The sequence below is a fragment of the Pristiophorus japonicus genome, chromosome 18 (assembly GCF_044704955.1).
Source record: "Pristiophorus japonicus isolate sPriJap1 chromosome 18, sPriJap1.hap1, whole genome shotgun sequence".
Taxonomy (NCBI): domain Eukaryota; kingdom Metazoa; phylum Chordata; class Chondrichthyes; family Pristiophoridae; genus Pristiophorus; species Pristiophorus japonicus.
In genome coordinates, this window is record NC_091994.1 from 86,047,739 (window position 1) to 86,075,712 (window position 27,974).

A 27,974-nucleotide genomic window follows, 5' to 3' on the forward strand; every position below is an offset into this window, starting at 1 on the left:
GCCTCTGCACCTCCTTGTCCCACAATCCTTAAAACCTATCTCATTGACCAAACCTTTGATCACCTGTCCTAATATCTCCCTGTGTAACTCGGTGTCAAATTCTATCTGTCCTGTGAAGTGTATTGATGTTTTACAATGTTAAAGGTGCTTTATAAATGCTGGATAGTAATCACAAGGGAGAACCCGGGCTGATCTTCCTCCTTCCCTTATCAAAGTGAGCTACAACCTATCGTACCACCGCCAGCAGCTGAAATCTGAGCGGGGATTGAACATGGTGTTTGTGGCTCAAAGATGGAGGCTGTGAGACAACAGGGGAACCATCCTTCTTGGTCCCAGGAGAAATGTATGGCCATCTCATTCCACTGGCCATTTGACCCGTGGCTCAAATCCCCTCCCCTCTAAGTTGCAATCTCACCCGGAGAAATCACAGTCAGGCTGGGGGTGGCAAGGAGATGTCCACGGCCAAGTGTTGCAGACTGGTGTAATCCAAGGTCCAGGAGTACGTGCTGAGGGATGCACTAAAGATTGGTGCAGTCGCCTCAAAGGCACGGTGGGGAAGAGCCACAGTTTAAGGCCCTTTCGCCACGATAAACCCAGGGGATGGAATCAAACCACCCTCGGGCTGTACTTGTTAATCTGCTTATATACATAGAGCACTATATACTGAAAAACACCTGTGTTGTGCCATGTATAATGAAAGTCTCTGCACTGTTTATTAACTTGTAAAGAAATGTAAATGTATTCCCATCCGTTCCGTGTACTGCTTTCATCTGCATAGTGCTACATGTACCGTGATTCGTGATCGGTATTGAAGTGTATCCTAGAATGTAATGTAAACCTGTTCTCATCTGCTCCATGTAATACCCTTATTTGCACAGTACTACATGTAACGTGATTTGCGGATTGTACTAAACTGTACCTTGAAATGAAATGCATGCTAGTGCATTGTATGGAATTGTTGACCACAAGGTACTGAACTATTTTCCAATGTATTGTGAAAATTTTATATGAATAAAGTATATTTTTGAAAAAAAAGTGGGAAATAGAATCTTGCACTGGTGCAGGTAGGAGGTGCTCGAATGGAATTGGGCACTGAGGCACATTGTTGGGGCAGAGTAGAGGGAGCTTTACTCTGCATGTAATCTTGTGAGTGTGCCAAGAAATCAGAAAGTGCTTTCACTCCCAGCACTAGCATCCCTTCCAAAATTCAAGCACATATATATAAAATCACAAGTAAACTAAAAAAGGTGGATCAGATATTATGGAGCAGAGAGCAGCGGGTAAACGAAGGCCAGAGGCTGACAATCACGCCAGGCAGGTAGAAGAGGCAGCGCCCAGTGTGTTGCCATGTATAACGCAGCAGGTAGTGAGGTGCGCTGGTTAATTGGTAGCACGCAGCGAGGAGGAGGCGAGTACAATGGCAGATTGTGCGTGGATGGTGGAGCAGGTGGATGTGAACTGTGCAGAGAGCCCAAGCCTCTCGCCAGTTCGCTGCAAGCCCCACTGAATTTGCGAAGCAAATGAGACAGGCGAGCATCTGTGTAACATTGTTACCGGAGATTACAGCAGGGCAGAGAATCCGGCACAAGCGGGGGGAGGGGGGGAGTGAGTTGCTTTGTCATTGATATGATGCGAAAATTGAAATTGACAAAGGGAATCAATTTCATGTGATAATTAATTAAATAAATGTATTTCTCTGCCTCCTAGCGTTGTTAGGTTGAAAAAAAGGGGATTATGTTATTTTCTGTCCTCGGGCTCCCCTGGCCGCGGTTGGTACTGTCCATTTAAAGGGGCTGGCGTGTCTCAGCCAGCCGAGTCCTGATGGAATGCCTTGCTGAGCGGAGCCGGCTGCAGCTCTGGGCTAGCGCAGGATCCAGCGCCGGGGACACGCTTCACTCTGCACCCTCTCCCCTCCTCTCCTCTCCTCTCCTCCTCTCCGCCGCTCTCTTGACCAGCATGTCGTTCTTCGCAGGCCAAGATCCTGAGCACCATGGACGACAATAAGAAGCTGGCGGGGAGGATCGATGTGGCCGTGCAGTCCGCCAGCCGCGAAGTGACCAGCCTGCGAGCCGAGCTGACGGCCACCAGCAGGAGGCTGGCAGAACTCAGCTCGGGAGCCGACTGCGCTGTCATGGACACCAAGCAACCGCACGGAGAAGGTAAGGGAGCGTGGGGGCGGGGGGAGAGAGACAGAGAGAGCGGCACATCAGGGGAGGTAAAACTGGGGAATCAGGGGGGGGAAACGGGTTTCAGGGGAGACAAACTGGAGGGGGATTGGGGAAGGAAACTGAGCGGGGTGGGGGGATCAGAAGAAAGATCAAGCGAGGAGAAACTAGAGGATATGAGGAGATTAAACTGGGAAATCGGGGGAGAGTAAACTGAGGGTTCAGGGAGAGAAACTGGGGGTTCAGGGGAGATTAAACTGGGAAATCAGGGGACATTAAACTGGGGGTTCAGGGAGAGAAACTGGGGATTCAGGGGAGATTAAACTGGGAAATCAGGGGACATTAAACTGGGGGTTCAGGGAGAGAAACTGGGGATTCGGGGGAGATTAAACTGGGAAATCAGGGGAGATTAAACTGGGGGTTCAGGGAGAGAAACTGGGGGTTCAGGGGAGAATAAACTGGGAAATCAAGGGAGATTAAACTGGGGGTTCAGGGAGAGAAACTGGGGGTTCGGGAGAGATTAAACTGGGAAATCGGGGGAGAGTAAACTGGGGGTTCAGGGAGAGAAACTGGGGTTCGGGGGAGATTAAACTAGGGGTTCCGGGAGAGAAACTGGGGGTCATAGGGAGATTAAACTGGGAAATCAGGGGAGATTAAACGGGGGTTCAGGGAGAGAAACGGGGGTTCAGGGGAGATTAAACTGGGGGTTCAGGGAGCGAACTGGGGATCATGGGGAGATTAAATTGGGAAATCAGAGGAGATTAAACTGGGGGTTCAGGGAGAGAAACTGGGGGTTCAGGGAGAAAAACTGGAAAACCAGGGGAGATTAAACTGGGAAATCAGGGGAGATTAAACTGGGAGTTCAGGGAAAGAAACTGGGATACCAGGGGAGATTAAACTGGGGGTTCAGGGGTGAATGATCAGGAGAGGGAACTGAGGAATGAAGGGTGAAAGCTGGAGGCTAATATCAGGTTCAGGGGAGATCTGGAGATCATTGGAGGAGCAATGAGTGAGGAACTAGCCCCTGAGAATCCTGCAATCCTGTCCCAGGAACTGTGCTGCTGGGTTCAATGTCTCCTGAAGAATGTGCATGGGAAAGCTGTGACTGGGAGGACAGTAATGTGCTATAGATTGTGTGTGTGTGTGTGTGTTTGGGAGGCAGGGGGGCGCGGGGGGGGGGGGGGGTGGGGGTGAATTTGAATATTTTCATCCTGTTGTCCAGCATCGTCAACATTAACCCTTTGGATACTGAACTCCTTGTAGCTCTGATCACCGAACACACAGAGCAGCGTCTCTCTGTTCCCACACTCTCTTGTACGGGGCTGTATGTTCTGGTGATTGGAGACTATCAATGACTGCTGGTGTATCAGTCTCGTGAGAGGAGGCTTTTTGCTTGGTAATGCGCTGAAGGTGTTAGATCCTGAAAGGGTTTTAAAAAAAACTGTTTATTAAATATGCATTGAGGAATGATGTGGCTTGTATATTTACATGTTCACTGTCTCTTTCCCCCAGAATATCAGAGAGGATATCCTCATTCTTGTATGTGTGTAAAAAAATAATGTTCCCAGAGTCTCCCAGGATTTTGAAAGGAAATCCTATGGAATGGTGCAGAGCAGTTGGAAAGTGCCATTTGGAATTGTGCCCAGTGGATGTTGGAATCTGATTGCTATGGTTTTTTTTTTCTCTCTCTCTCCAGTGTTGTTGCTGGATCAGTTTTCTTTCTCCCGTGGTCACTGCAGTCATTAGTGAGGTGTGGGAGTGGGCCGCTGGCCTGGGGGGTTGTCATTACATTGTGGTATGCGCTGGCTTGCTGCTTCCAGCTTCTTGGCTCCTCCCCCCTCTTCCCTTTTTGTGGGAAAGTGTTCGGAATAGGAAGCCACAAATTCCAAGGGACTGGGATTCCATTCCAGCCCCCCCCCCCCCCCTCCCCGCCCCCAGACAGGATGCCAGCAACCACTGCATTTTCACTTACAATATTTTTTAATGGGCCTGGAATCTATCCTTCAATTGTGTCTGCCGACAAGTAATGTCCCTTAATTGTAAAATGAAATGAGGCTTTTAACACCTGGTTTGCTTTGCGCTAAGCTGAAACAGCCATGTTCTGTCACTTTTGTTAAGAGAGCATTTTCAGAATAACTTTAGAGCGTGTGTGTAATTGGGGATTATTGTGTCTGATTTCCTTTCACTCTTACATTTTTCGGTATTTCCTGCTGCACCAATCGTTTCTGCACGGTCCCGGGAGTTTGTGAGCCCTGGGATTGCGTCCCCTCCCCACGGACTGAGAGCGATGAGATGGGTGCCCAGCAGATCACATAATCCGGCCTGACACTTCATTGCAGCACTGAGGGAGTTGCCGTTTTTCGCATGAGATCTTACACCGAGACATGGTTTGCCTGTCCCAGTGAACTGGCCCTCCGCTGTCTCTGGGTCTTCACTCAAATGTGAAGGATGGGGGTGTGAAATGTCCAATACTGTGTCGGCTCGGGACCGTGAAAAGCCCCCACCGCGGTATAATTCTGGAGCCCTGCCTTTCTGAACTAGGGCTGTGTCTGGAGAAAACTGTCGCTGTAAGTCTGTCACTGGTGCTGGGAACAATATGAAGGGGGTGAATTAAGAGGATCGCAAGAAAATCACACATTGAAGCTTACTGGCTGATAGGTGATTTACCCCAAGCTGTACACTTAATACACCTTAAGGACAACACCGTCATCCCAATACTGCAGGGACTCAGCACTCTGTGATCTTGATAATAGGCGTTACACTGTCTCGGATCTTGATAAGAAACACTTGCATTCCCTCAAAACATATCAAAACGCTTCACATACAATGAATTCCCTTGAAGTGCTATGCTTAGCGGCAGATGCAGCAACCCATTTATGCACAGCAAGATTCCACAGGCATCAATGAACTGAATAGCCAATGAACCTCTTCTTTTGTAGTATCGGCCGAGGGAGGACGTTGCTCTTCCAATGGTGCCATGGCATTTGAGAGTTCACTGGGACAAGCAAACCAGGTCTCGGCGTAAGATCTCATCCGAAAAACGGCAACTCCCTCAGTGCTGCATTGAAGTGTCAGGCCGGATTATGTGCTCAATTCCTGAAGCGACCGCCGTCTGACTCAGACGAGAGAGCTACCGGCCTGAGCTAAACTGACACTTGAAAGTGTTGCTCCTGGGCAGTTTTCTCGGGGGTCGCGTGGGAGCGGTGCTCCAGCGTAGACCCACAACCTCGGTGCCACTGCTTCTCTCTGAAGCCCACTGGAACTTGGGGGTGGGGGGAGGAGGGGTCCATAATACCCCAAACTAAAGGCTCCAGTGCATTAACGAGCACCATTAGTGGCTGGGGAACTGAAGATGTGGGGTCAGCTCCTTCAGTGTTCCAATGTCTCCATTATCTACAGTCTCGGCCTCCACAGCTGCTGCTGGCCGCTTGCTCTGACCCTGAGTGTAAGTGATCTGATTTCATAAACTATGAATTCCTTCCCTGAACTTTGCATGGAGTTCTGGCTCAAGCATACTTGCATGCTCGTTTCACATACTGGGGCCGCTCGTAGTTTTGGGGGTGAGGGTAGTTGGGGAATTGTTTATAAAAAATAAAACCGATTTCCACCATGGAGATTTGTGTCTGTGCAATGTACAATGGAGCTGGGTAGATTTGCCCTGTATATTGATGTACATTTCAATGTACATCTCGTTAAGAGGAGCGTGATCATTCAAACTCGATCACTGCGCTGTGTAATCACACCATTAGTGACACGAAGATGATTCAGTCAACCCTTAAATAGATGGTGATTTATTTTAAATAAAAGCTGAAGACTTTTTTAACCCCTACTCTGCTTACTCAGTGGGACCTCGCAGTCCAGTTACACAGAGTAACCCTATCTCTGCTGAATAAACGGAATCTCTATACAGATACAGTGAGTAACCCTTACCTTACCGAATAAACAGCATCTCTATACAGTTACAGTGTGCAGCCCTTACCCTGCTGAATAAACAGAATCTCTATACAGATACAGTGAGTAACCCTTACCTTGCCGAATAAACAACATTGCTATACAGTTAGTGAGTAACCCTTACCCTGCTGAATACACAGAATCTATATACAGTTACAGTGAGTAACCCTTACCTTGCCGAATAAACAACATCTCTATACAGTTATACTGTGAATATTCCTTACCCTGCTGAATAAACAGAATCTCTATACAGATACAGTGAGTAACCCTTACCCTGCTGAATAAACAACATCTCTATACAGTTACAGTGAGTAATACTTACCCTGCCGAAAAAACAACATCTCTATACAGTTACAGTGAGTAACTCTTACCCTGCTGAATAAACAGAATCTCTATACAGTTACAGTGAATAACCCTTACCCTGCTGAATAAACAGTACGATACAATGAGTAACCTTTACCCTGCTGAATAAACAGAATCGATATACAGTTATATAATATTCTGCAGGAGCTGGAAATCTGACCAAAATGGAAAATGTGGAAATACTCAGCAGGTCAGGCAGCATCTGTGGAGAAACAGAAATCAGTAAGTCGATGTTTCAGTCTGAAGACCCTTTTTCAGGATTGGCTTTAAAAAATATATTTTAAAAAGGCTTTGAGTGTCGGAAGAGTTATGGATATAGGTGGGAGGGGGCTGGATGGTTGGGGAGGGGTGGCGGGGGAGGGGCTGGTAGATGGAATCCAGAGAAGAAATAAGTTTGGTGGGGCAGGTGGAGGCTGAAACAATTGGTCTACTGGGACCATTCTGATTGTGGATCTTGAGGAGGAAGTGGGCTGTATGGATTTGGGGAACCACGAGATTGGAGGCCATTGGTTGGGTGGGGATGGCTGGGGAGATCTCCAGAGCAGAAGGTCAGTATTGGTTTAGGATGTGATGGTTTGGTATTCAGTAATGGGGCCATTGTCCAGGGGGTGGTAGGAGTTGTTAGAGGGTTGGCTGTTGAGGCTCAGCAAGGTAGAACTCCTTCCACCTTACAACAGCGCCCGCTTTGTCACCAGGTTTGATAATAATGCTGGAGCACTGCAAGTTCAGAGGGAGATATGAGCGAGGGGAATGGAGCATTGCGTAGCCACTGTCGTGCCAGCAGTTCTCCATAAAAAGATCAAGAGGGGTCGGGGGCCAGAGGGAGGGAGGCAGATAGATTGGGGAGGCTGAAGACAGGGGAAAGGATCAGATGTGCGGGTGGGAGCGGGGAGCTTCCTGGTCAAGAAAGTTGGTGCGATGGGGGTGGAAGAAAAGCACAGCATCATGTGGCGCTCAGAATTTGTTGAGGTAGGGGCAGAAGGGGACATAACTGATGCCTATGCTGAGGACCGATGGTTCAGGGTCAGAGTGGGGAAAGTCAGAGTTACGAGTGAAAAATATGGCAAGGGCTGCGATTGGAAGAAGAGATGGTATCAGAAGAAAATGGAGAGGCTGGCATGCAAGAGTTGTTGAAGCTTGTGATTCTTGTTAAAAAAAAAGTGTCCATTGTATGTTGTATCGCATTTGTGACAGCACACTGCATGACAAAGTGCACCGTGTAACATAGCTCTTCCCCTTCCTTAAATAAAACCCAAAAGTTTGCCGATTACATTTTCATCATGATGGTGCTCTTTTAAAGCCGCATAGGAATATAAGAATTAAGAGCAGGAGGAGGCTGTTTGGCTCCTTGAGTCTGCTCTGCCATTCAGTAAGATCATGGCTGATCTTCTACCTCAACTCCACCTTCTCGCACTATCCCCATATCCCTTGATTCCCTTAGTATCCAAAAATCTATCGATCTTAGCCTAGAATATACTCAATGACTGAACATCCACAGCTCTCTGGGGTAGAAAATTCCAAAGATTCATAAATCTCTTTCGGATGAGACGTTAAACCGTGAAATATAAATATATAAATCCAAGTCTTTTCTTTTGAAGAAATTTCTCCTCATCTCAGTCCTAAATGGTTGACCCCTTATTCTGAGAGTATAGCCTTTGATTCTAGACTCCCCAGCCAAGGGAAACATCCTCCCAGCATCCGCCCTGTCAAGCCCCTTAAGAATTTTAGATGTTTCAATGAGATCACCTCTCATTGTTCTAAACTCTAGGGAATATAGGCCTAGTCTACACAATCTCTCCTTGTATGATAATCCCCGCATTCCCTCACATGTACCAAATTGGCATCAACAGTTACTTAGCTTTCTTATTTAAAGCTATTGCACCACAATCTTTACTAAGCAAAACCAAAAACCCTTCTCTGCAGTTTTTGTTGTGTAAACATCAGGTTTTGCCACGGGAGTGGGGTTCGGGAGTCAATAGCCTGCGGAATTCACTGTGCTGCCTTCCATTCTGCACATCTTGGGCGCTGCCAATCACAGAACTTTTAGAGAGCAGTAAGAATGGAGGCTGGTATTGTAAGAATGTGCTACTACAACCTATCTGGATCTGAAACACCGCACCACTCGGTGCCAACATTGCAGTATTACATACACGCGTCCTGAGCACATTAACGTTTGCACTTGGTTCTTCTTTGTTAATAAGATGTTAAACCGAGGCCCCATCTGCTCTCTCAGGTGGACATAGAAGATCCCATGGCACTATTTCGAAGATGAGCAGGGGAGTTCTCCCTAATGTCCTGGCCTCAATCAACATCCCAAAAAACAGATTATCTGGTCATTATCACATTGCTGTTTGTGGGAGCTTGTGGTGCGCAAATTGGCTGCTGCATTTCCTACATTACAACAGTGACTACACTCCAAAAGTACTTCATTAGCTGTAAGCAATTTGGGATGTCCTGAGATCATGAAAAGCGCTATATAAATACAAGTCTTTCTTTCTTGAGCCTGAATAGCTCTGAGGTCAAGAAAATAATTGCCGGGGAGGAGAGGTGGGAGGACAGGAAAGAATGCACACAGGGAAGTGGAAGTCTAAACGTGTTTGTCCATGTTCTTCATGTGGCACCACTCTTGGAATGATGGGCTTGGTAGCGGGACCATCGCAGGCAGTAGCTTCAGGAGCTGGGGTTTGGGAAAGGGTGCACAGAGTCTAGCCAATGGCGATGGGCCACAGAACACAGAGAGCTTTCTCAGGAGCATCAAGTGTTTGGCATTTCCGACAGGATTCAGGGAATGTCTGCAGAGGCTGCATGAGTTGGCGGGATTTTAGAAAGGACTGTTTGTTTGTTTGATGTGATCAAATTGAGCTTTGTTTTGTGCTCTTACTTGTACGGAATAATGGAGAGTGAGTCATCATCATCATCATAGGCGGTCCCTCGGACGAGGATGACTTGCTTCCACATGAGTTCACAGATGTTTCAATGAAGGACCCGATGTTCCAATCCTGAACTCCAATTTAAAGGGTGGAAGATGCCTGTGCGTGGATTTTTTTAACATGTGGTGACCGTTGCACACCAGCCACCACACGTGCTTGACAGAGTTAGGCCTTGGTCCAGTGGCAAGGGTTAACCAGGACAACTGGAGACCTGCTCTGCTGCACGGACCTAATGCGCGCACACATATCGCAGTGTGGGCTGGCCCATGCTGCCTCTGGGCCCCGTACCCGTGTTTGCCACAGCTCTGTCATGATCTCTCGCCGCTTCTCCGCCACAAACACTCGCCGCTTCTCCGCCACAAACACTCGCCGCTTCTCCGCCACAAACACTCGTCGCATCTCCGCCATGATCTCTCAGCGCTTCTCCGCCACAAACATTTGCCGCACCGTCACCATGATCTCCCGCCACACCTCATTTCCTTATTGGATATATTAGTGACTATCTTATATTTATGACCCCTAGTTTTGGGACGCCCCCACATAATGATATTCAGTGTGCTTTTTCACATATAATTGGTTAAACGATGAGTAAGAAGTTCTGAAGTAGTTTGATAAGTTTATTTAACCAAATATATGAATTTATTGTAAACATTACCAACATTCCTGCTAAGCTGTGTGGACATGCGACTGTCTGTAGGTCCCGCGCAGCTCGGGACTGGCTTTTCAAATGGGAGCTTTTACACTACGTAAAATATTGAATGGGCTGCGCAGCCCGTTAAAGGGACCACGTACCCCCAAAAAGATTAGGGGGAATATTGATTATTACATTTGCTTCCTTGATGGTGGCTATGATTTAACGGTGTGTACTGCTCCACAAAGTTAACACAAAACTGGCAATTGGGCAAACAAACTCAAGTCTACTGATCAACAAAATAATCATACAGTTTGAGGGTTACTGTATATATACTCATCATCATCATAGGCAATCCCTCGAAACGAGGATGACTTGCTTCCATGCCAAAAAGGGATGAGTTTCACAGGTGTTTCAATGAAGGACCCAATATTCCAGATCCTGAAAGGGCTCAATTTTCACCGGTCATTTGTGCCGTTTTTTTGGCACGCGCCGTTTTTTCTGGCGTATTTATTTTTTTCAAACTTTCCTCCGGCGATCTGCACCAGCATAACTGACTTAGTTATGATTTTTCTAGGCCAGTTTTTTTTTTACATCATGGGGGTGGGGCGTTCCCTCATGTCTGCGCTGGTTCTTTCAATTGTTCGCAGTTTGCCCAACATTTTTTTCTCTTAGGTCGGCGTATCTGGCCACTCCCGAAAAACCTTCTGGTGAGTTAAGAAAACCAGCGCACATTCACAAATCTGCGCTGAAAGACGCCATTGTTTTTAAATTGAAGATTTTGGAGGCAGTCAAGAACATTGTCAAAATCAATAATAAAGTTCAACCTTCTTTACCTGTCAACGTAGAAGTGTAAATGTGTTGGATCTCACAAGTTTTCTCATTTTTTACTCACTCACACACCACGACCAAACGTCTTGAAGCAGGGCTGGAGGGTCGTAGGTTTGGCCGGCAGAATCGGCCTCACGCCCGGACACAGCAGCTCGGGGTTTGGTTAAAAAACAAGCCATGGAGGGGAGAGGAGAGAAAGAGAGAGAGAGGCGCCGATCGGAAGGCTTAGAGCCCGGGGAGGGGGAGAGAGAGAAGTTACAAACCATTAGTAAAGGTTGGGAGGGAGGGGGGGGGGAGAGGAGAGGGGAGTGAGAGAGAGAGAGAGAGAGAGAGAGAGGGAGAGAGAGAGAGAGGCCGATCAGAAGGCTTGGAGCCCGGGGAGGGAGAGAGAGAAGTCACAAGACTCCAGGGGTGGTGGAGGGGCGAGGGGGGGAAGAGAGGAGACCCTGAGGGCTCAGCGACAACTATTCCACGTGGACATGTTTACTGTTTGGAGCTGTTCCGTAATGTTGTGTTGTGTTGTGTTAAGAGTGAGTGGCCTGTTGCTGAATTACCCAACATCCTTGGAACAAGTCTGACGGGGATTTAAAGTTTGGAAATGGAAATCTGTGCTCATTATATTTGTGCTCTGAAATTAATTTTCAAGACTGTTGCTGATACTATATCAGCTACTTAACTGATACTTAAACTTTACATTTGATCCCATCTCAATTTGCTTTAAAGGTTATTGCCATCTTGAACACCTGTTTTACAGGTCTTGAAGCTTCAATGTAAGTTTTCTGCCCGTCCAGTGTTGTGACGGAAGTCCAGAGGTATTGTGGGCATGCTGAAATTAGCAGCAAATGACACAGACTTCATCTGTTTCCTGCCCCACAAGTTTTCTCATTTTTTACTCACTCACACGCCACGACCAAACGTCTTGAAGCAGGGCTGGTGGGTCGTAGGTTTGGCCGGCAGAATCGGCCTCACGCCCGGACACAGCAGCTCGGGGTTTGGTTAAAAAACAAGCCATGGAGGGGAGAGGAGAGAAAGAGAGAGAGAGGCGCTGATCGGAAGGCTTAGAGCCCGGGGGGTGGCTGCCATCTGCTACCTCTTGCATGTGGCCATTTTTCTTTTGTTCATTCATGGGATGTGTGCATCGCTGGCAAGGCCAGCATTTATTGCCCTTTCCTAATTGCCCTTGAGTGGTTTGCTAGGCCATTTCCGAGGGCAGTTAAGAGTCAACCACGTTGCCGTGGGTCTGAAGGCTTGTATGGGCCAGACCGGGCAAGAACAGCAGATTTCCTTCACTGAAGGACATTAGTGAACCAATAGGTTTTTACGACATTGGTGAACCAGGTGGATTTATGATAATCTGGTAGTTTCATGGTCACCATTATCGATAGCTGCTTTTATTCCAGATTTATTTAATTAACTGAATTTAAACTCCACAATTTGTTAAAGTCTTGTTGAGTGAGCCTAAATGGTGAGTGTCAGCAAGCTATTTGACCATGATGCCATCGTAGCTGATTCTGTCATAAGAACATAAGAAAAGGAGTAGGCCATTCGGCCCCTCAAGCTTGCTCCATCATTCAATGAGATCATGGCTGATCGTCGACCTCAACTTCATTTTACTGCACTGTCCCCATATCCCTTGATTCCCTTAATAGCCAAAAATCTATCGATGTCTGTTTGAATATAATCAAAGACTGAGCCTCCACAGCCCTCTGGGGTAGAGAATACCAAAGATTCACCACCCTCTGAGTGAAGAAATTCCTCCTCATCTCAGTCCTAAATGGCCAACCTTTTATTCTGAGACTGTGATCCCTGATTCTGGACCCCGCAGCCGGGGGAAACATCCTCCCTGCATCTACCCTGTCAAGCCCGATAAGAATTTTGTATGTTTCAATGAGATCACCTCTCATTCTTCTAAATTCTAGAGAATATTGGCCTAGTCTACTCATAGGACAATCCCCCCATCCCGGGAATCCATCTGGTGAACCCCTCCTATGGCAAGTATATCTTTATTTAAGTAAGGAGACCAAAACTGTACACAATACTCCAGGTGCGGTCTCACCAGGGCCCTACATAATTGCAGTAAGACATCTTTATTCTTATACTCAAATCTTCTTGTAATAAAGGCCAACATACCATTGGCTTTCTTAATTGCTTGCTGTACCTGCATGTTAACTTTCAGAGATTTGCATACAAGGACACCCAGGTGCCTCTGAACACCAGCATTTCCCAATACCTCACTATTTAACAATACTCTGCTTTTCTATTTTTCCTAGCAAAGTGGATAACTTCACATTTCTCCACATTATATTCCATTTGCCATGTTCTTGCCCACTCACAGTCTGTCTATATCTCTTTGAAGCCTTTTTGCATCCTCCTCACAACTTACATTCCCACCTAGCTTTGCATCATCAGCAAACTTGGAGTTTGGTCCCTTCATCCAAATCATTGATATATATTGTGACTAGCTGGGACCCAAGCACCGGTCCTTGTGGTACCCCACTAGTTACAACCTGCCAACCTGAAAATGACCCGTTTATTCCTACTCTCTGTTTTCTGTCCGTTTTCTGAACTTGGAACAGACCTGGGATCTTCCTGGTCGGTATGCCTCAGCATCACAAGAGGTGCATGAACTCACTGAGCCACAAAGGTGCTCACAGTCTTCATTCACAGTCTTCTGTGCAAAGTAAATTTATGTAGTAGCATTGCAGAAAGTGTGGGGACAGATACCCACGGCCAACCTAAAGTCCCATCCACAACCGTCCACACCTCCCACCGGTCCCATCGGACGGTAATATTGATAGGAAGGACCAAATGAATCATATAACTGTGGCGCATTGACCTGTCAGCGTTGTTCCCTCTCCTCCATAAAACATCCAAATCACATTCACTCTGTGCTCCATCCTCACACCACTTCATTATCTGTACGAGACTGAAGAGGTTCAAATTATTCAATTCGTTTTCTCCCCTGGAATACAGTGTGATGTAAATAATATCAACCCACCAGTCTGAGGCTGCTGACTGAACGGGACAGAGTGGCCACAGATCACTGGGGTCGCTGATCCATGTGACAAGGACTGAGCTTAGCTCACAAACGGCTCTTTGGTACAAATGAGAAGACAAAGAAACAAGGTTACATTTTAAATACCATGCCTGCAATTGATAATTTTGTGTGCTTGAAGCTGTTCCTTCAGCAACCAAGTGCTCTCATCAGCTCCGACACACAGCCACTCTCCATGTCCCATCATAATGATGTGTCATTATCCTAAAATACACTTGTACCAGACTTCCTGTGATTAAAGATCGACCCTGATCTAATTGGTGAAACAGATTCAAGGGGCTGAAATGCCTGCTTCTGTTCCTATTCTCCAACCCCCTCATCTGCTCTATTGCACTCTGATGCACCACTACCCAGCAACACACTTAAGACTACCTCGCACTACAGTACTGCAGGGATATACACCGCCTCCCACCACTGGAACACATTGATATGCACTGGGTCCTATTACGAGATAATCGTGTAGTAGCCACCGACCCAGTATTGCTTGTGTTCAAAATGGTGCTTGTTTCAGTGGAGTTGGAGCAAATGTCGTGTGTTCAATACCTCTGTTTAAAATGTTGTTTCATCATTACTGGTTCCAAAAACAATACAACAGAAGACTTCATTTTAAGTTCCTTTTTAAAATGCTTTTTAATTAGAGTCTCCAGTTTCAAGGACAAACATCGCTTTTCTTTTTGAGAAATCCATTGACAGGCGTGCAGGTGGCTGTGGGGGAAATGGTGCCTCCGATGAGCTGGTTGCATCCATCCGTCGTGTAGTGCTCAACAAAAATATATTCCAGTGAAAAAGAAGGGCGGTAAGAGAAGGGATAACCAGCCGTGGATAACCAAGGAAATAAAGGAGAGTATCAAATTAAAAACCAATGCGTATAAGGTGGCCAAGGTTCGTGGGAAAATAGAAGATTGGGAAAATTTTAAACGACAGCAAAGAATGACTAAGAAAGCAATAAAGAAAGGAAAGCTAGATTACGAAGGTAAACTTGCGCAAAACATAAAAACGGATAGTAAAAGCTTTTACAGATATATAAAACGGAAAAGAGTGACTAAAGTAAATGTTGGTCCCTTAGAAGATGAGAAGGGGGATTTAATAATGGGAAATGTGGAAATGGCTGAGACCTTAAATAATTATTTTGCTTCAGTCTTCACAGTGGAAGACACAGAAACCATGCCAGAAATTGCTGGTCACAGGAATGTGGGAAGGGAGGACCTTGAGACAATCACTATCACTAGTGGGGTAGTGCTGGACAGGCTAATGGGACTCAAGGTAGACAAGTCCCCTGGTCCTGATGAAATGCATCCCAGGGTATTAAAAGAGATGGCGGAAGTTATAGCAAATGCATTCGTTATAATCTACCAAAATTCTCTGGACTCTGGGGAGGTACCAGCGGATTGGAGAGCAGCTAATGTGATGCCTCTGTTTAAAAAAGAGGGCAGACAAAAGGCAGGTAACTATAGGCCGGTTAGTTTAACATCTGTAGTGGGGAAAATGCTTGAAACTATCATTAAGGAAGAAATAGCGGGACATCTAGATAGGAATAGTGCAATCAAGCAGACGCAGCATGGATTCATGAAGGGGAAATCATGTTTAACTAATTTACTGGAATTCTTTGAGGATATAACGAGCATGGTGGATAGAGGTGCACCGATGGATGTGGTGTATTTAGATTTTCAAAAGGCATTCGATAAGGTGCCACACAAAAGGTTACTGAAGAAGATAAAGGTATACGGAGTCAGGAAATGTATTAGCATGGATCAAGAATTGGCTGGCTAACAGAAAGCAGAGAGTCGGGATAAATGGGTCCTTTTCGGGTTGGAAATCGCTGGTTAGTGGTGTGCCACAGGGATCGATGCTGGGACCACAACTGTTTACAATATACATAAATGACCTGGAAGAGGGGACAGAGTGTAGTGTAACAAAATTTGCAGATGACACAAAGATTAGTGGGAAAACGGGTTGTGTAGAGGACACAGAGTGGCTGCAAAGAGATTTATAGATAGGTTAAGCGAATGGGCTAAGGTTTGGCAGATGGAATACAATGTCGGAAAGTGTGAGGTCATCCACCTTGGGGGGAAAAACACAGTAAAAGGGAATATTATTTAAATGTGGAGAAATTACAACATGCTGCGGTGCAGAGGGACCTGGGGGTCCTTGTGCATGAATCCCAAAAAGTTAGTTTGCAGGTGCAACAGGTAATCAGGAAGGCGAATGGAATGTTGGCCTTCATTGCGAGAGGGATGGAGTACAAAAGCAGGGAGGTCCTTCTGCAACTGTATAGGGTATTGGTGAGGCCGCACCTGGAGTACTGCGTGCAGTTTTGGTCACTTTACTTAAGGAAGGATATACTAGCTTTGGAGGGGGTACAGAGACGATTCATTAGGCTGATTCCGGAGATGAGGGGGTTACTTTATGATGATAGATTGAGTAGACTGGGTCTTTACTCGTTGGAGTTCAGAAGGATGAGGGGTGATCTTATAGAAACATTTAAAATAATGAAAGGGATAGACAAGATAGAGGCAGAGAGGTTGTTTCCACTGGTTGGGGAGCCTAGAACTAGGGGGCACAGCCTCAAAATACGGGGGAGCCAATTTAAAACCGAGTTGAGAAGGAATTTCTTCTCCCAGAGGGTTGTGAATCTGGAATTTTCTGCCCAAGGAAGCAGTTGAGGCTAGCTCATTGAATGTATTCAAGTCACAGATAGATAGATTTTTAACCAATTAAGGGTTATGGGGAGCGGGCGGGTAAGTGGAGCTGAGTCCACGGCCAGATCAGCCATGATCTTGTTGAATGGCGGAGCAGGCTCAAGGGGCTAGATGGCTACTCCTGTTCCTAATTCTTATATTCTTATGTTCTTATGAACCAGGGTTATCTGTTCACTAATGGAACAGTATCCGCTTGTTGAGTCCAAGGTTGGTCTGAAGGACAAATTTGAAGGTCATGGCTATCCAGCTTCTTCTCTGTGTGTCTGAGTAGAGCCTAATCTCAGGCCCCATGCACCACTGCAGAGCTGTTAAACCCGCAGCATCCTGTAACACATGGGGGCAATTTTAACCCAACCCGCCTGAGGGAAACTGACGGAATCAGGTGCGACGCCGGTTTTACACCGCGTCCGCTTTTACTGCCCATTGAAGCTAATGGAGAGCAATATTGGGTAAAACCAACGTTGCACACGACCCCCCCGTGGGTCCCCCGCCCGGCGTTTGGGTTAAAACTACCCCTGTAGAACCATAGAATCTTAAAGCACAGAAGGAGGCCATTCAGCCCATTGCGCCTGTGCCAGCTCTTTGAAAGAGCGATTCAACCAATCCCATTCTCCTGCTCTATCCCCATAGCCCTGCAATTTGTTTTCCTTTTCAAGTATATGTCAAATTTCCCTTTGAAAGTCACTATTGAATCTGCACCGCCACCCTTTCAGGCAATGCGTTCCAGGCTGCAAGTGGACATTTGTAGATATATTGTAATCGGGCAACAGTTTGAAGTTGAAGCCGTGGGTTGTTTTATGCTCGGTCCTGAATTGATTATGTAACTGTGGTCTATGCTCCCCTGTCCTCAGTTGCTAAACAATAGCGAGTCGCACAGGCCCACAAGACTACAGTTTCCTCCTAACCCCATACAGTTACCTCCAGTGTACCTCGAGGCTCCATCCCTGATCTCCCTCTCACCGTCTGCATCCTCGCTCTCGGGATGTAATCCAGAAACAAGCGATCAGCTCCTACATGTACGTTGAAACCACCCAAGTCCATCTCCATCTCCCTCAAACTAGAGGATTTTGCTTCTCTCTCCCAATACCTGTTCGACATGGCAGTGGTTTCAGGGTCGTAGAGCAGATGAGGCAAACATTTCTCCCGCTTAATAATGGCATAGTTGAAAGCTGCACTTTGTTGATGCTGCATGCCTGGACACCATCAACCTCCTTGGCTGCCTCCGAGTTGTGTCAGGATGTGTGGAAATTGGTGCGGTGCTTGTCCCAAACGCAGCATCGTCCCCCACCTCTGCTCCATTACAAGACGGCTACATTCCACCTTGGCAATATTGCCCACCTCTGCTCTCTACCTTTATTCCCTTTCCATTTTTCTATATTTTCCCCCTCCTGCTCGGTAGCCACAGGTTTTTCCTCCTAATTGTAAAACATGTCAAAAGCATTTTCCTGCACATGAGGAGCACTATAGAACTGTAAGTTGTCCTTGAAATGGTGACGTGGTCATTTGAAGATTGATTGCGGCTCCTTAAACATTTGTGACTTTAAGCCCAGCGTCATCTTGTTGCGTTCAGGCCTGAATCTTTTACCGTGGATTGTAGTTGATTATGTAAATATAATCTGCTCTGAGTCATACAGGCCAGGAAGGGCACAGCAAGAAAAAAAAAAGTAAAACTTGCATTTATATAGCGCCTTCCACGACCTCGGGATGTCCCAAAGGGCTTTACAGCCAATGAAGTACTTTTGAAGTGCAGTCACTGTTATAATGCAGGAAATGCGGCAGCCAATTTGGGCACTGCCAGCTGCCACAAGCAACAATGTGAATGACCAGATAATCGTTTTTCTTATGTTGATTGAGGAATAAATATTGACCAGGTCACCGGGGATAACTTCCCTGCTCTTCTTCGAAATAGTACCATGGGATCTTTGACATCCACCTGAGAGAGTAGCCAGGGCCTCAGTTTAACGGCTCATCTGAAAGACAGCACCTCTGACAGTGCAGCACTCCCTCAGTGTTTCCTTGGAGTGTCAGTCTAGATTTTTGTGCTCAAGTCCCTGGAGTGGGACTTGAACCCACGACCTTCTGACTCAGAGGTAAGAGTGCTTCTTCTTCTTAGGTGGTCCCTCGTATCGAGGATGACTTGCTTCCATACCAAAAAGGGATGAGTTCACAGGTGTTTCAATGAAGGACCTAATATTCCAGTTCCCAAACTACATATTGAAGTGTGGAATATGCCTGTGTGTGGATTTTTTAAACGTGTGGTGGCCATTGCACACCAGCCACCACACGGGCTTGACAAAGCTAGGTCTTGGACCAGTGGCAAGGATTAACCAAGACGACCGGAGACCAGCTCTGCTGCACGGACCTAGTACGCACACATATCACAATGTGGACTGGCTCGTGCTGCCCCTGGGCCCTCAGCTTTTCCGGGCCCTGAACTCACGCCTCTTCTGGGCCTCGATCAGAGTGCTGCCCACTGAGCCACAGCTGACAAAGGTATACTTCCTGCTCAATGCTGAGTTAGTTGATCTCGAGGCAGCAGTACAGACCCTAAAAAATTCATTTTCAGTTAGAAGGATGAACAATAAGTTATTAATTCTCCTCCCCTTCACTAAAAGAAAGACTTGGCTTTATATAGCGCCTTTCACGACCACCGGACGTCTCAAAGCGCTTTACAGCCAATGAGGTACTTTTGAAATGTAGTCACTGTTGTAATGTAGGAATTACATTATCAGCTAATATTATCAGCTAGAATGTGCGGGGATATCGGCTATAACGATGGTAACAATGGTTTCCACAGTCGAACAGCTTGATGGCATAAGAACATAAGAAATAGGAACAGGAGTAGGTCACCTGGCCCCTCAAGCCTGCTCCGCCATTCAATAAGATCATGGCTGATCTGATCCGAGCCTCAACTCCACTTCCATGCCCGCTCCCCATAACTCTTGACTCCCTTATCGTTCAAAAATCTGTCTATCTCCGCCTTAAAGATATTCAATGACCCAGTCTCCACAGCTCTCTAGGGCAGAGAATTCCACAGATTTACAACCTTCTGAGAGAAGAAATTCCTCCTCATTTCAGTTTTAAATGGGCGGCCCCTTATTCTGAGACTATGTCCCCTAGTTTTAGTTTCCTCTATGAGTGGAAATATCCTCTCTGCATCCACTTTGTCGAGCCCCCTCATTATCTTACATGTTTCGATAAGATCACCTCTCATTCTTCTGAACTCCAATGAGTATCGGCCCAACCTACTCAACCTATCTTCATAAGTCAACCCCATCATCTCCGGAATCAACCTAGTGAACCTTCTCTGAACAGCCTCCAATGCAAGTATATCCTTCCTTAAATACGGAGACCAAAACTGTACGCAGTACACCAGATGTGGCCTCACCAATACCCTGTACAGTTGTAGCAGGACTTCTCTGCTTTTATACTCTCTCCCCCTTGCAATAAAGGCCAACATTCCATTTGCCTTCCTGATTACTTGCTGTACCTGCCGACTAACTTTTTGTGTTTCATGCACAAGGACCTCCAAGTCCCTCTGTTCTGCAGCACTTTGCAATTTTTCTCCATTTAAATTATAATTTGCTTTTCTATTTTTTCTGCCAAAGTGGATAAACTCACATTTTCCCACATTATACTCCATTTGCTAAATCTTTGCCCATTCACTTAGCCTGTCTATAGCCCTTTGCAGATTTTTTGTATCCTCCTCACAATTTGCTTTCCCACCCATCTTTGTATCATCAGCAAACTTGGCAACATTACACTCGGTCTCTTCATCCAAGTCATTAATATAGATTGTAAATAGTTGAGGCCCCAGCACCAATCCCTGAGGCACCCCACTCGTCACTGTTTGCCAACCGGAAAATGACCCATATATCCCGACTCTCTGTTTTCTGTTAGTTGGCCAATCCTCTATCCATGCTAATATATTACCCCCAGCCCCGTGAGCTTTTATCTCGTGCAGTAAACTCTTATGTGGCACCTCATCGAATGCCTTCTGGAAATCCAAATACACCACATCCACTGGTTCCCCCTTATCCACCCTGCTCGTTACATCCTCAAAGAACTCCAGCAAATTTGTCAAACATGATTTCCCTGTCATAAAACTATGCTGCCTCTGCTTGATTGAATTATGCTTTTCCAAATGTCCTGCTACTGTTTCCTTAATAATGGATTCCAGCATTTTCTCAACGACAGATGTTAGGCTAACTGATGTATAGCTTCTTGCTTTTTGTCTGGCTCCTTTTTTAAATAGGGACATTACATCCACTGGGACTGCCCCAGAATCCAGGGAATTTTGGTAGATCACAACCAATGCATCCACTATCTCCGTAGCCACTTAAAAGAAGCCATCAGGTCCAGGGGACTTGTCCACCTTTAGTCCCATTATTTTACTGAGTACTACTTCTTTAGTGATACTGATTGTATTAAGTTCCTCCTTCCCTATAGCCCCTTGATTATCCACTATTGGGATGTATTTAGTGTCTTCTACCGTGAAGACCGATACAAAATATTTGTTCAACGTCTCTGCCATTTCCCTGTTCTCCATTATTAATTCCTCAGTCTCATCCTCCAGGGGACCAACATTTACTTTAGCCATTCGTTTCCTTTTTATGTATCTGTAGAAACTCTTAATAACTTTTTATATTTCATGCTAGTTTACATTCATAATCTTTATCATTTTTTTAGTCGTTCTTTGCTGGCTTTTAAAAGTTTCCCAATCCTCTGGCCTCCCACTGGTCTTGGCCACATTGTATGCCCTTGTTTTCAATTTGATACCATCCCTTATTTCCTTAGTTAGCCACGGTTGGTTATCCCTTCTCTTACAGTCTTTCCTTCTCATTGGGATATGTTTTTGTTACGAGTTATGAAATATCTCGTTAAATGTCTGCCACTGCTCATCAACCGTCCCATACTTTAATCTATTTTCCTAGTCCACTTTAGCCAACTCTGCCCTCATACCTGTGTAGTCTACTTTATTTAGGCTTAGTTTAACACTGGTTTGAGATCCAACTTTCTCACCCTCCAACTGAATTTGAAATTCAACCATGTTATGGTCACTCATTCCTAGAGGATCCTTTACGAGAAGATCATTTATTAATCCTGTCTCATTACACAGTACCAGATCTAAGATAGCCTGCTCCCTGGTTGGTTCCTCTATGAACTCCTCCTCAAGACTGCCCTGGCCAATTTGCTTTGTCCAATCAATATGAAAGTTAAAATCGCCCATGATTATTGCCGTTCCTCTATTTCAAGCCTCCTTTCTTGATTTATACTCCGTCCAACTGTGTAGCTACTGTTAGGGGGCCTATAGACTACGCCCACCAGTGACTTTTTCCCCTTATTACTTATCTCCACCCAAACTGATTCAACATCTTGATCTTCTGAGCCAATATCGTTTCTCACTAACGCACTGATCCCATCCTTTATTAACAGTGCTACCCCACCTCCTTTTCCTTTCTGTCTGTCCTTCCGAATTGTCAAATACCCCGGAATATTTAGTTCCCAGTCCAGGTCATCTTGCAACCACATCTCTGTAATGGCTATCAGATCATACCCATTTGTATCTATTTGTGCCGTCAACTCATCTATTTTGTAACAAATGCTGCGTGCATTCAGATAAAGAGCTTTTAAATTTGTTTTTTTTATACCATTTTTCCCTGCTTTGACCCCACTTTCTGATTCACCGTTATGTTTATATATTCTTCCTGGCATGCTCTAGTTTTTATTTCCCCCAGTGCTACCCTGCTCTTGTGCCTTCTCCTTATTCTTTGACTTTTTACATTTTCGCTCACCTGCCCCCACTAATTAGTTTAAAGCCCTCCCTACATCCTAGTTATTTGATTCGCCAGGACCCTACTCCCAGCATGGTCTAAGTGGAGCCCGTTCCGAATGGAACAGCTCCCTCTTATCCCAGTACTGGTGTCAGTGTCCCACGAACCAAAACCCATTGAGACACTCAGGCCTAGTATTTCCATTGCTATGCTGCTTGCTAACTCTAAATTTCTTTAATTTTATAAAAATGGTGTCAGGACCTCATCAGCCTCTGCCAGTCCACGCTCTGTGAATGCTTCAAAGTCCCAGACGTAATAAACAAAATTGTGCATCCAATGATGTCCGAAGAATGTTGGCCACCTGGGCCCAACAAGTAGCCCCTGCATCCAGCCTTCAAACAATGCAAATCGTGGAGGAGACGTCGCAGAACGTGGTTGGCTGATTTGCATCTTATTGTCACGTGCCCACCCATCATCATCATCATCAGCATAGGCAGTCCTTCGAAATTGAGGAACACTTGCTTCCACTCTAAAAGTGAGTTCTCAGGTGACTGAACAGTCCAATGCGGGAATTACAGTCTCTGTCACAGGTGGGACAGACAGTCATCGGAAGAAAGGGTGGGTGGGACAAGTTTGCCGCACGCTCCTTCCGCTGCCTGCGCTTGGTTTCTGCCTTCTATCTGCGATGAGACTCGAGATGTTCAGTGCCCGCTTCGATGCTCTTCCTCCACTAAGGACGGTCTTTGGCCAGGGACTCCCAGGTGTCGGTGGGGATGTTGCATTTTATCAAGGAGGCTTTGAGGGTGTCTTTGAAACATTTCCTCTGCCCACCTGGGGATTGCTTGCCGTGTAGGAGTTCCGAGTAGAGCGCTTGCTTTGGGAGTCTTGTGTCAGGCATGCGAACAATGTGGCCCGCCCAACAGAGCTGGACGAGTGCGGTCAGTGCTTTGATGCTGGGGATATTGGCCTTGTCGATGGGTGGACACACCTCCAGCTGTCAGGCCAAGGCAATGGGGGAGGAGAGGGGAAGAACAAAGTGGCAGGGAGACCCTGGGGTGGAACACATCCCTGGGCACTTTTCCGCCCACCCTTCCCAGATCTGTTGACAGATTGTAATGTAACTCTAGGCCTTCCTACCCAAGCTTACACATGGAGAGCAGCCACTCAGGTGATGTCTCAGAGATTGTCTGATGCCCATGGAACTGTACGACAGCTAGAGCAGGTGCTTTCAGGAAAGGAGAAAGTGAGAACACAAAATGGATGCGTTCTCAGGGAGGATGAAAGGGCTGAGAGGACAGGAGGGAAAAGTCAGTGATCCCAGACCCCCAGTTCCCTCTAAGCTTACGGCCGTTGAGTTTACTGTAGAGTTGCAATGAGAGACTTGGAAAATCTAGGCCTGTATTAAATGGATCAGAGAAGATTAAGCTGGGATCAAATAGGTTTTTTGAAATTTTGAGAGGGTAAATAGAAAAAGATTATTTCCACTAATCAGTGACTCTGTAACAAGAGGGCATAAACACGGGATTAGAAGGGAGAACAGGATTTTTAAAAAAAGCTTTTGGAACGGAAGCAGAAGAAGCAGAAGGCTTAGCTGAAATAAATTGTGAGAAAATATTATTGGAGGAGAAAGGGAAAAAGAGGCTTTGAAGTTGTGGGATTAAAAATATAGGAACAAGAGATATCAACGCGTCAAGAATAAAGGTCAACATTCCAAAAAGTCGGGGTCAGGATTAAGTGGAATGTAAATAAATGCACAAAACATTCAAACCAAATTCGAGAGTTAGAAGCATTAATATCTAAGGCAGTATATAATGTCGCAGCTATAGTGAAGATGTAGTTTGGGTTTGAACAAGACTAGAACTAATATTCCTGGATATATCCCTGAACATTAGAGGGGAAAAGGGCAATATTGATAAGGATTTTACCACAGCACTAGAACGTATTGCATGTTCACTGGGGTTGCATGAGGATAAAATCCATATGGATTGAGTTAAGAAACAGGAAGGGAATGGTACAATTTTCAGTGTGCATTACAAGCCACCAATTAGTGGAGATAAGATAAAGGGAAGATTTCTCGGCAATTCAGAGAGCTATGAGAACAACAGGGCAATAACATTAGATGATTTAAACAATCCCAAGATTGACTAGGATAAAGGTCGTGTATGTTGCCAAAGTGGGAAACATTGTTTAGGCTGGGACTTCAATGCACTACTCATCATCATCATAGGCAGTCCCTCGAACGAGGATGACTTGCTTCCACGAGTTCACAGATGTTTCAATGAAGGACCCGATGTTCCAGTCCTGAACTCCAATTGAGGGGGTGGAAGATGCCTGTGTGTGGATTTTTTTAACGTGTGGTGACCGTTGCACATCAGCCACCACACGGGCTCAATAGAGCTAGGCCTTTATCCAGTGGCAAAGGTTGAACCAGGACGACTGGAGACCTGCTTTGTTGCACGGACCTACTGCGCACACATATCGCAGTGTGGGCTGGCCCGTGCTGCCTCTGGGCCCTCAGCTCTTCTGGGCCCCGTACCCTCATTCGCCGCACCTCCGCTCATGATGTTCCAGGGCTCCAGCTCTATTTATAGCGCCGACCTACGGTGATGTTCTCACACATGATGTTCCAGGGCCCGGTGCAGTACTGCTGCACTGTCTGAGGTGCCATCATTCAGATGAGACGTTAAACTGAGGCCCACTCCGATGGGTGTAAAAGTTCCTGTGGTACTCTTTTGAACAGGAGCAGGGGAGTTCTCCTGGTGTCCTGGCCAATATTTATCCCTCAACCAACAACAAGAAGAACTTTTATTTATATAGCGCCTTTAACTTAGCAAAACGTTCCCAAGGTGCTTCACAGTAGTGTTATAAGATAAATTTGACACCAAGCCACATAAGAAGAAATTGCAGCAGATGACCAAAAGCTTGATTAAAGAGGTAGATTTTAAGGAGCGTCTTAAAGGAGGAAAGGAGATCATCTGTTTATTTATTTCATTGCTGTTTGTGGGAGCTTGCTGTGCACGAATTGGCTGCTGCGTTTCCTACATTGCAACAATGGCTACACTTCAAAAGTACTTAATTAACTCGAAAGCACTTTTAGACATCCTGAAGTCATGAAAGGCACTATATAAATGCAAGTTATTTCTTTAGAATGCATCCTAGATCAGTATTTTGTAAGTCAACAAGGAAAGAAGCATTGCTCGATTTAGTTCTGGGAAATGAAGTGGGGCTGTAACTAATGGGAAAGTGGAACAATTGGGAAATAGTGAGCCCAACAAAGCCGGGTTCAATGTGAAAACAACGGGTTGATGAAGGGGCAAAGGTTGAGCTGCTGGAAGTAAAAAAGGATCTGACCCAAATTAACTGGCAGAAGAGTTAGCAAAGAAGATAATGGATCAGCACTGGGGAATTGTTAAGATGGAACGATTATAAAATAAATATATTCCAGTGAGAGGAAATTAGGTTTCATCAAAGAATGCCACTTTTTAGAAATACAGGGATAGATCTTGACTTCAATGAATATTAAAATTTAGGAGCGATATAAAATGGGATGCCCATTTTAGGTTATCGCACAAAGTCAAGATCTATCGCAGAGAGATTAAAACCAAAGAGGTATATGAGAAACCCAGAGCTAACAGTAGTAAAGAAATTCACGAGGAATACAGAAAGTGCAGTGGCGAGGTGGAAAGGGTAATTAGAAGGGATATGAGAGAAGCCAGCAGATAATACAAAAGGAAATAATAAGGGTTATTATAAGTATGTTGGTAGGACCACTCACTCTGGAATGAAGGGGGAAGCTAGTTTTGGTGGTTGGAGGTATTGTAGGGATATATTAAATATTTTTTGTCATAAATGATGGTGGAATTGAGAATGCAGAACGGGATATGGAACAACTTTTAGATAACTGGAGAAAGCACTTGGTTCTGGAAAAAAATAGCAGAACTCAAGGCAGATAAATCACCTATTGGCTTTGGAAGGAAGTCAGAGAGGAGATAACAATTTTTCAGTCCTCCTTCGACATGCAAATTGTTCTTGGAGACTGGAAAATAGCCAATATAGTACTCCTGTTCAAGAAGGGAGGGAATGATAAATGTAGGCAGCTTTTGAATCCATAATTCATGATTAAAGTGGTGAGCATTTTGAGATGTATGGATAATCAAGGACCACCAGCACAGATTTATTCAAAGCAAGTTGGGTTTGACAAATTTAGCATTGTTCTTATAAAGAAATGACTGGCTAGATAGGAGGACAACGCAATCTCCAATGTGAGCAACTAAACACTGTCATTTACACCATTTCCCCAGGATTTCAGCCAATCTTCCATCAAAGTTTGTGTGGGCGCTCTGGGGAACTGCACAGAGACTCTTTCCTCCCCCCCCCCCCCTCCCGTGTGTGGTATAAGTAGAGAAGTATAACAGTATCAATACAAAGTTGGTTGGCAGGCAAGAAACAAAGGGTTTGGGTTAATGGGTGTGGCTCAGGTTGGAGAGGGATAAAAAGTAGTGCACCTCAGGGCTTAGTACTGGGTCCACCTTTGTTCTAAATAGTATATTTGCATAGGGAGCACAACATCGAAACTTGGTGACAGCACAAAGGTAAGAGAACGGGCAATCGAAATCTCTGAAAGACTTCAGGACAACAGACAGGTTAGCAGAATGGGCTGACAGGTGGCAGATGCAATTTAATGCAGCGACTTTTGAGGTATGCATTTTGGGAGTAAAAATAAGGAATAGATGTGTGCACAGGACAGTAAAATACCGACTGGTGTGGAGAAACAGAAAGATCCACTGGGTCAAATACATAATTCCCTGAAGGTATGAATACAGGTAACTAAAGCCATAAAAAAAGACCAATAGCAGTTTAGGCTGAGAGTACAAGAATGAAGAAGTAACAATAAATTGGTGCATGGCAATACTTAGAACACAATTAGAATCCCATGAGCAGTTTTGGGTACCCCATTACAGAAAGGATATTAAAGCCATAGAGAGGGTAGAGTCTTGGTTTACCAGGATGATACCAGGCATGAGAAATTACAGTTCTGAGGAGATACTTTTTCCACTGATGCAGAACAGGATCTTTGAGGAGATTTGATTGTTTTTTTTTAATTACAAAAAGTTTTAATTGGGTGAATAAGGAAAGATTAGATGAGGAGACAGTGATGAAGATTCGTCAATTAAAAATGGCCACTGAGGATGAAAGAGAGGTTAGCAGAAATGTATTTACACAGAGAATTGTTGGAGCTTGGAATACTTTAACACAGGTAGTGGTTGAGGCAGAGCCCATTGCATGTTTTAAGAGAAAAGTGGAAAAAACTTTTGAAGCATAGGAAGATCCAGAGCTATGGGGAGAGAGTGAGACACCGTCACAATGGGCTCAATGGCCTCCTTCAATGGTGTAAACCTCTGGTTAAAGAGGGAAGATAGAAAATGTGTTTCCACATAGAGTTATTAGGATATGGAATACATTACTACAAGTTGCCGTTGAGTCAGTCATGACTTTTAAGAAGGAATTAGACTTACATAAAAGTATTAAAAGGAAATAGGATTAGATGTGGAGTTAGCTCATTAAGCCAAATTGC

The 27,974-nt window shown here is 45.4% G+C and overlaps 1 protein-coding gene across 3 annotated transcripts in view; it reads left to right on the forward strand.

Moving 5' to 3' along the window:
- Positions 1-1,828: 1,828 nt before the first annotated feature.
- LOC139228817 (kazrin-like) overlaps positions 1,829-27,974 on the forward strand; it is a 387,245-nt gene continuing 361,099 nt past the window's right edge. For all 3 annotated transcript variants that reach the window (XM_070860217.1, XM_070860221.1, XM_070860218.1), the window contains exon 1: positions 1,829-2,159. In XM_070860217.1, the coding sequence (XP_070716318.1) occupies positions 1,991-2,159 (169 nt within the window). In that variant the 5' untranslated portion in view covers positions 1,829-1,990. The remainder of the gene's footprint in view (positions 2,160-27,974) is intronic.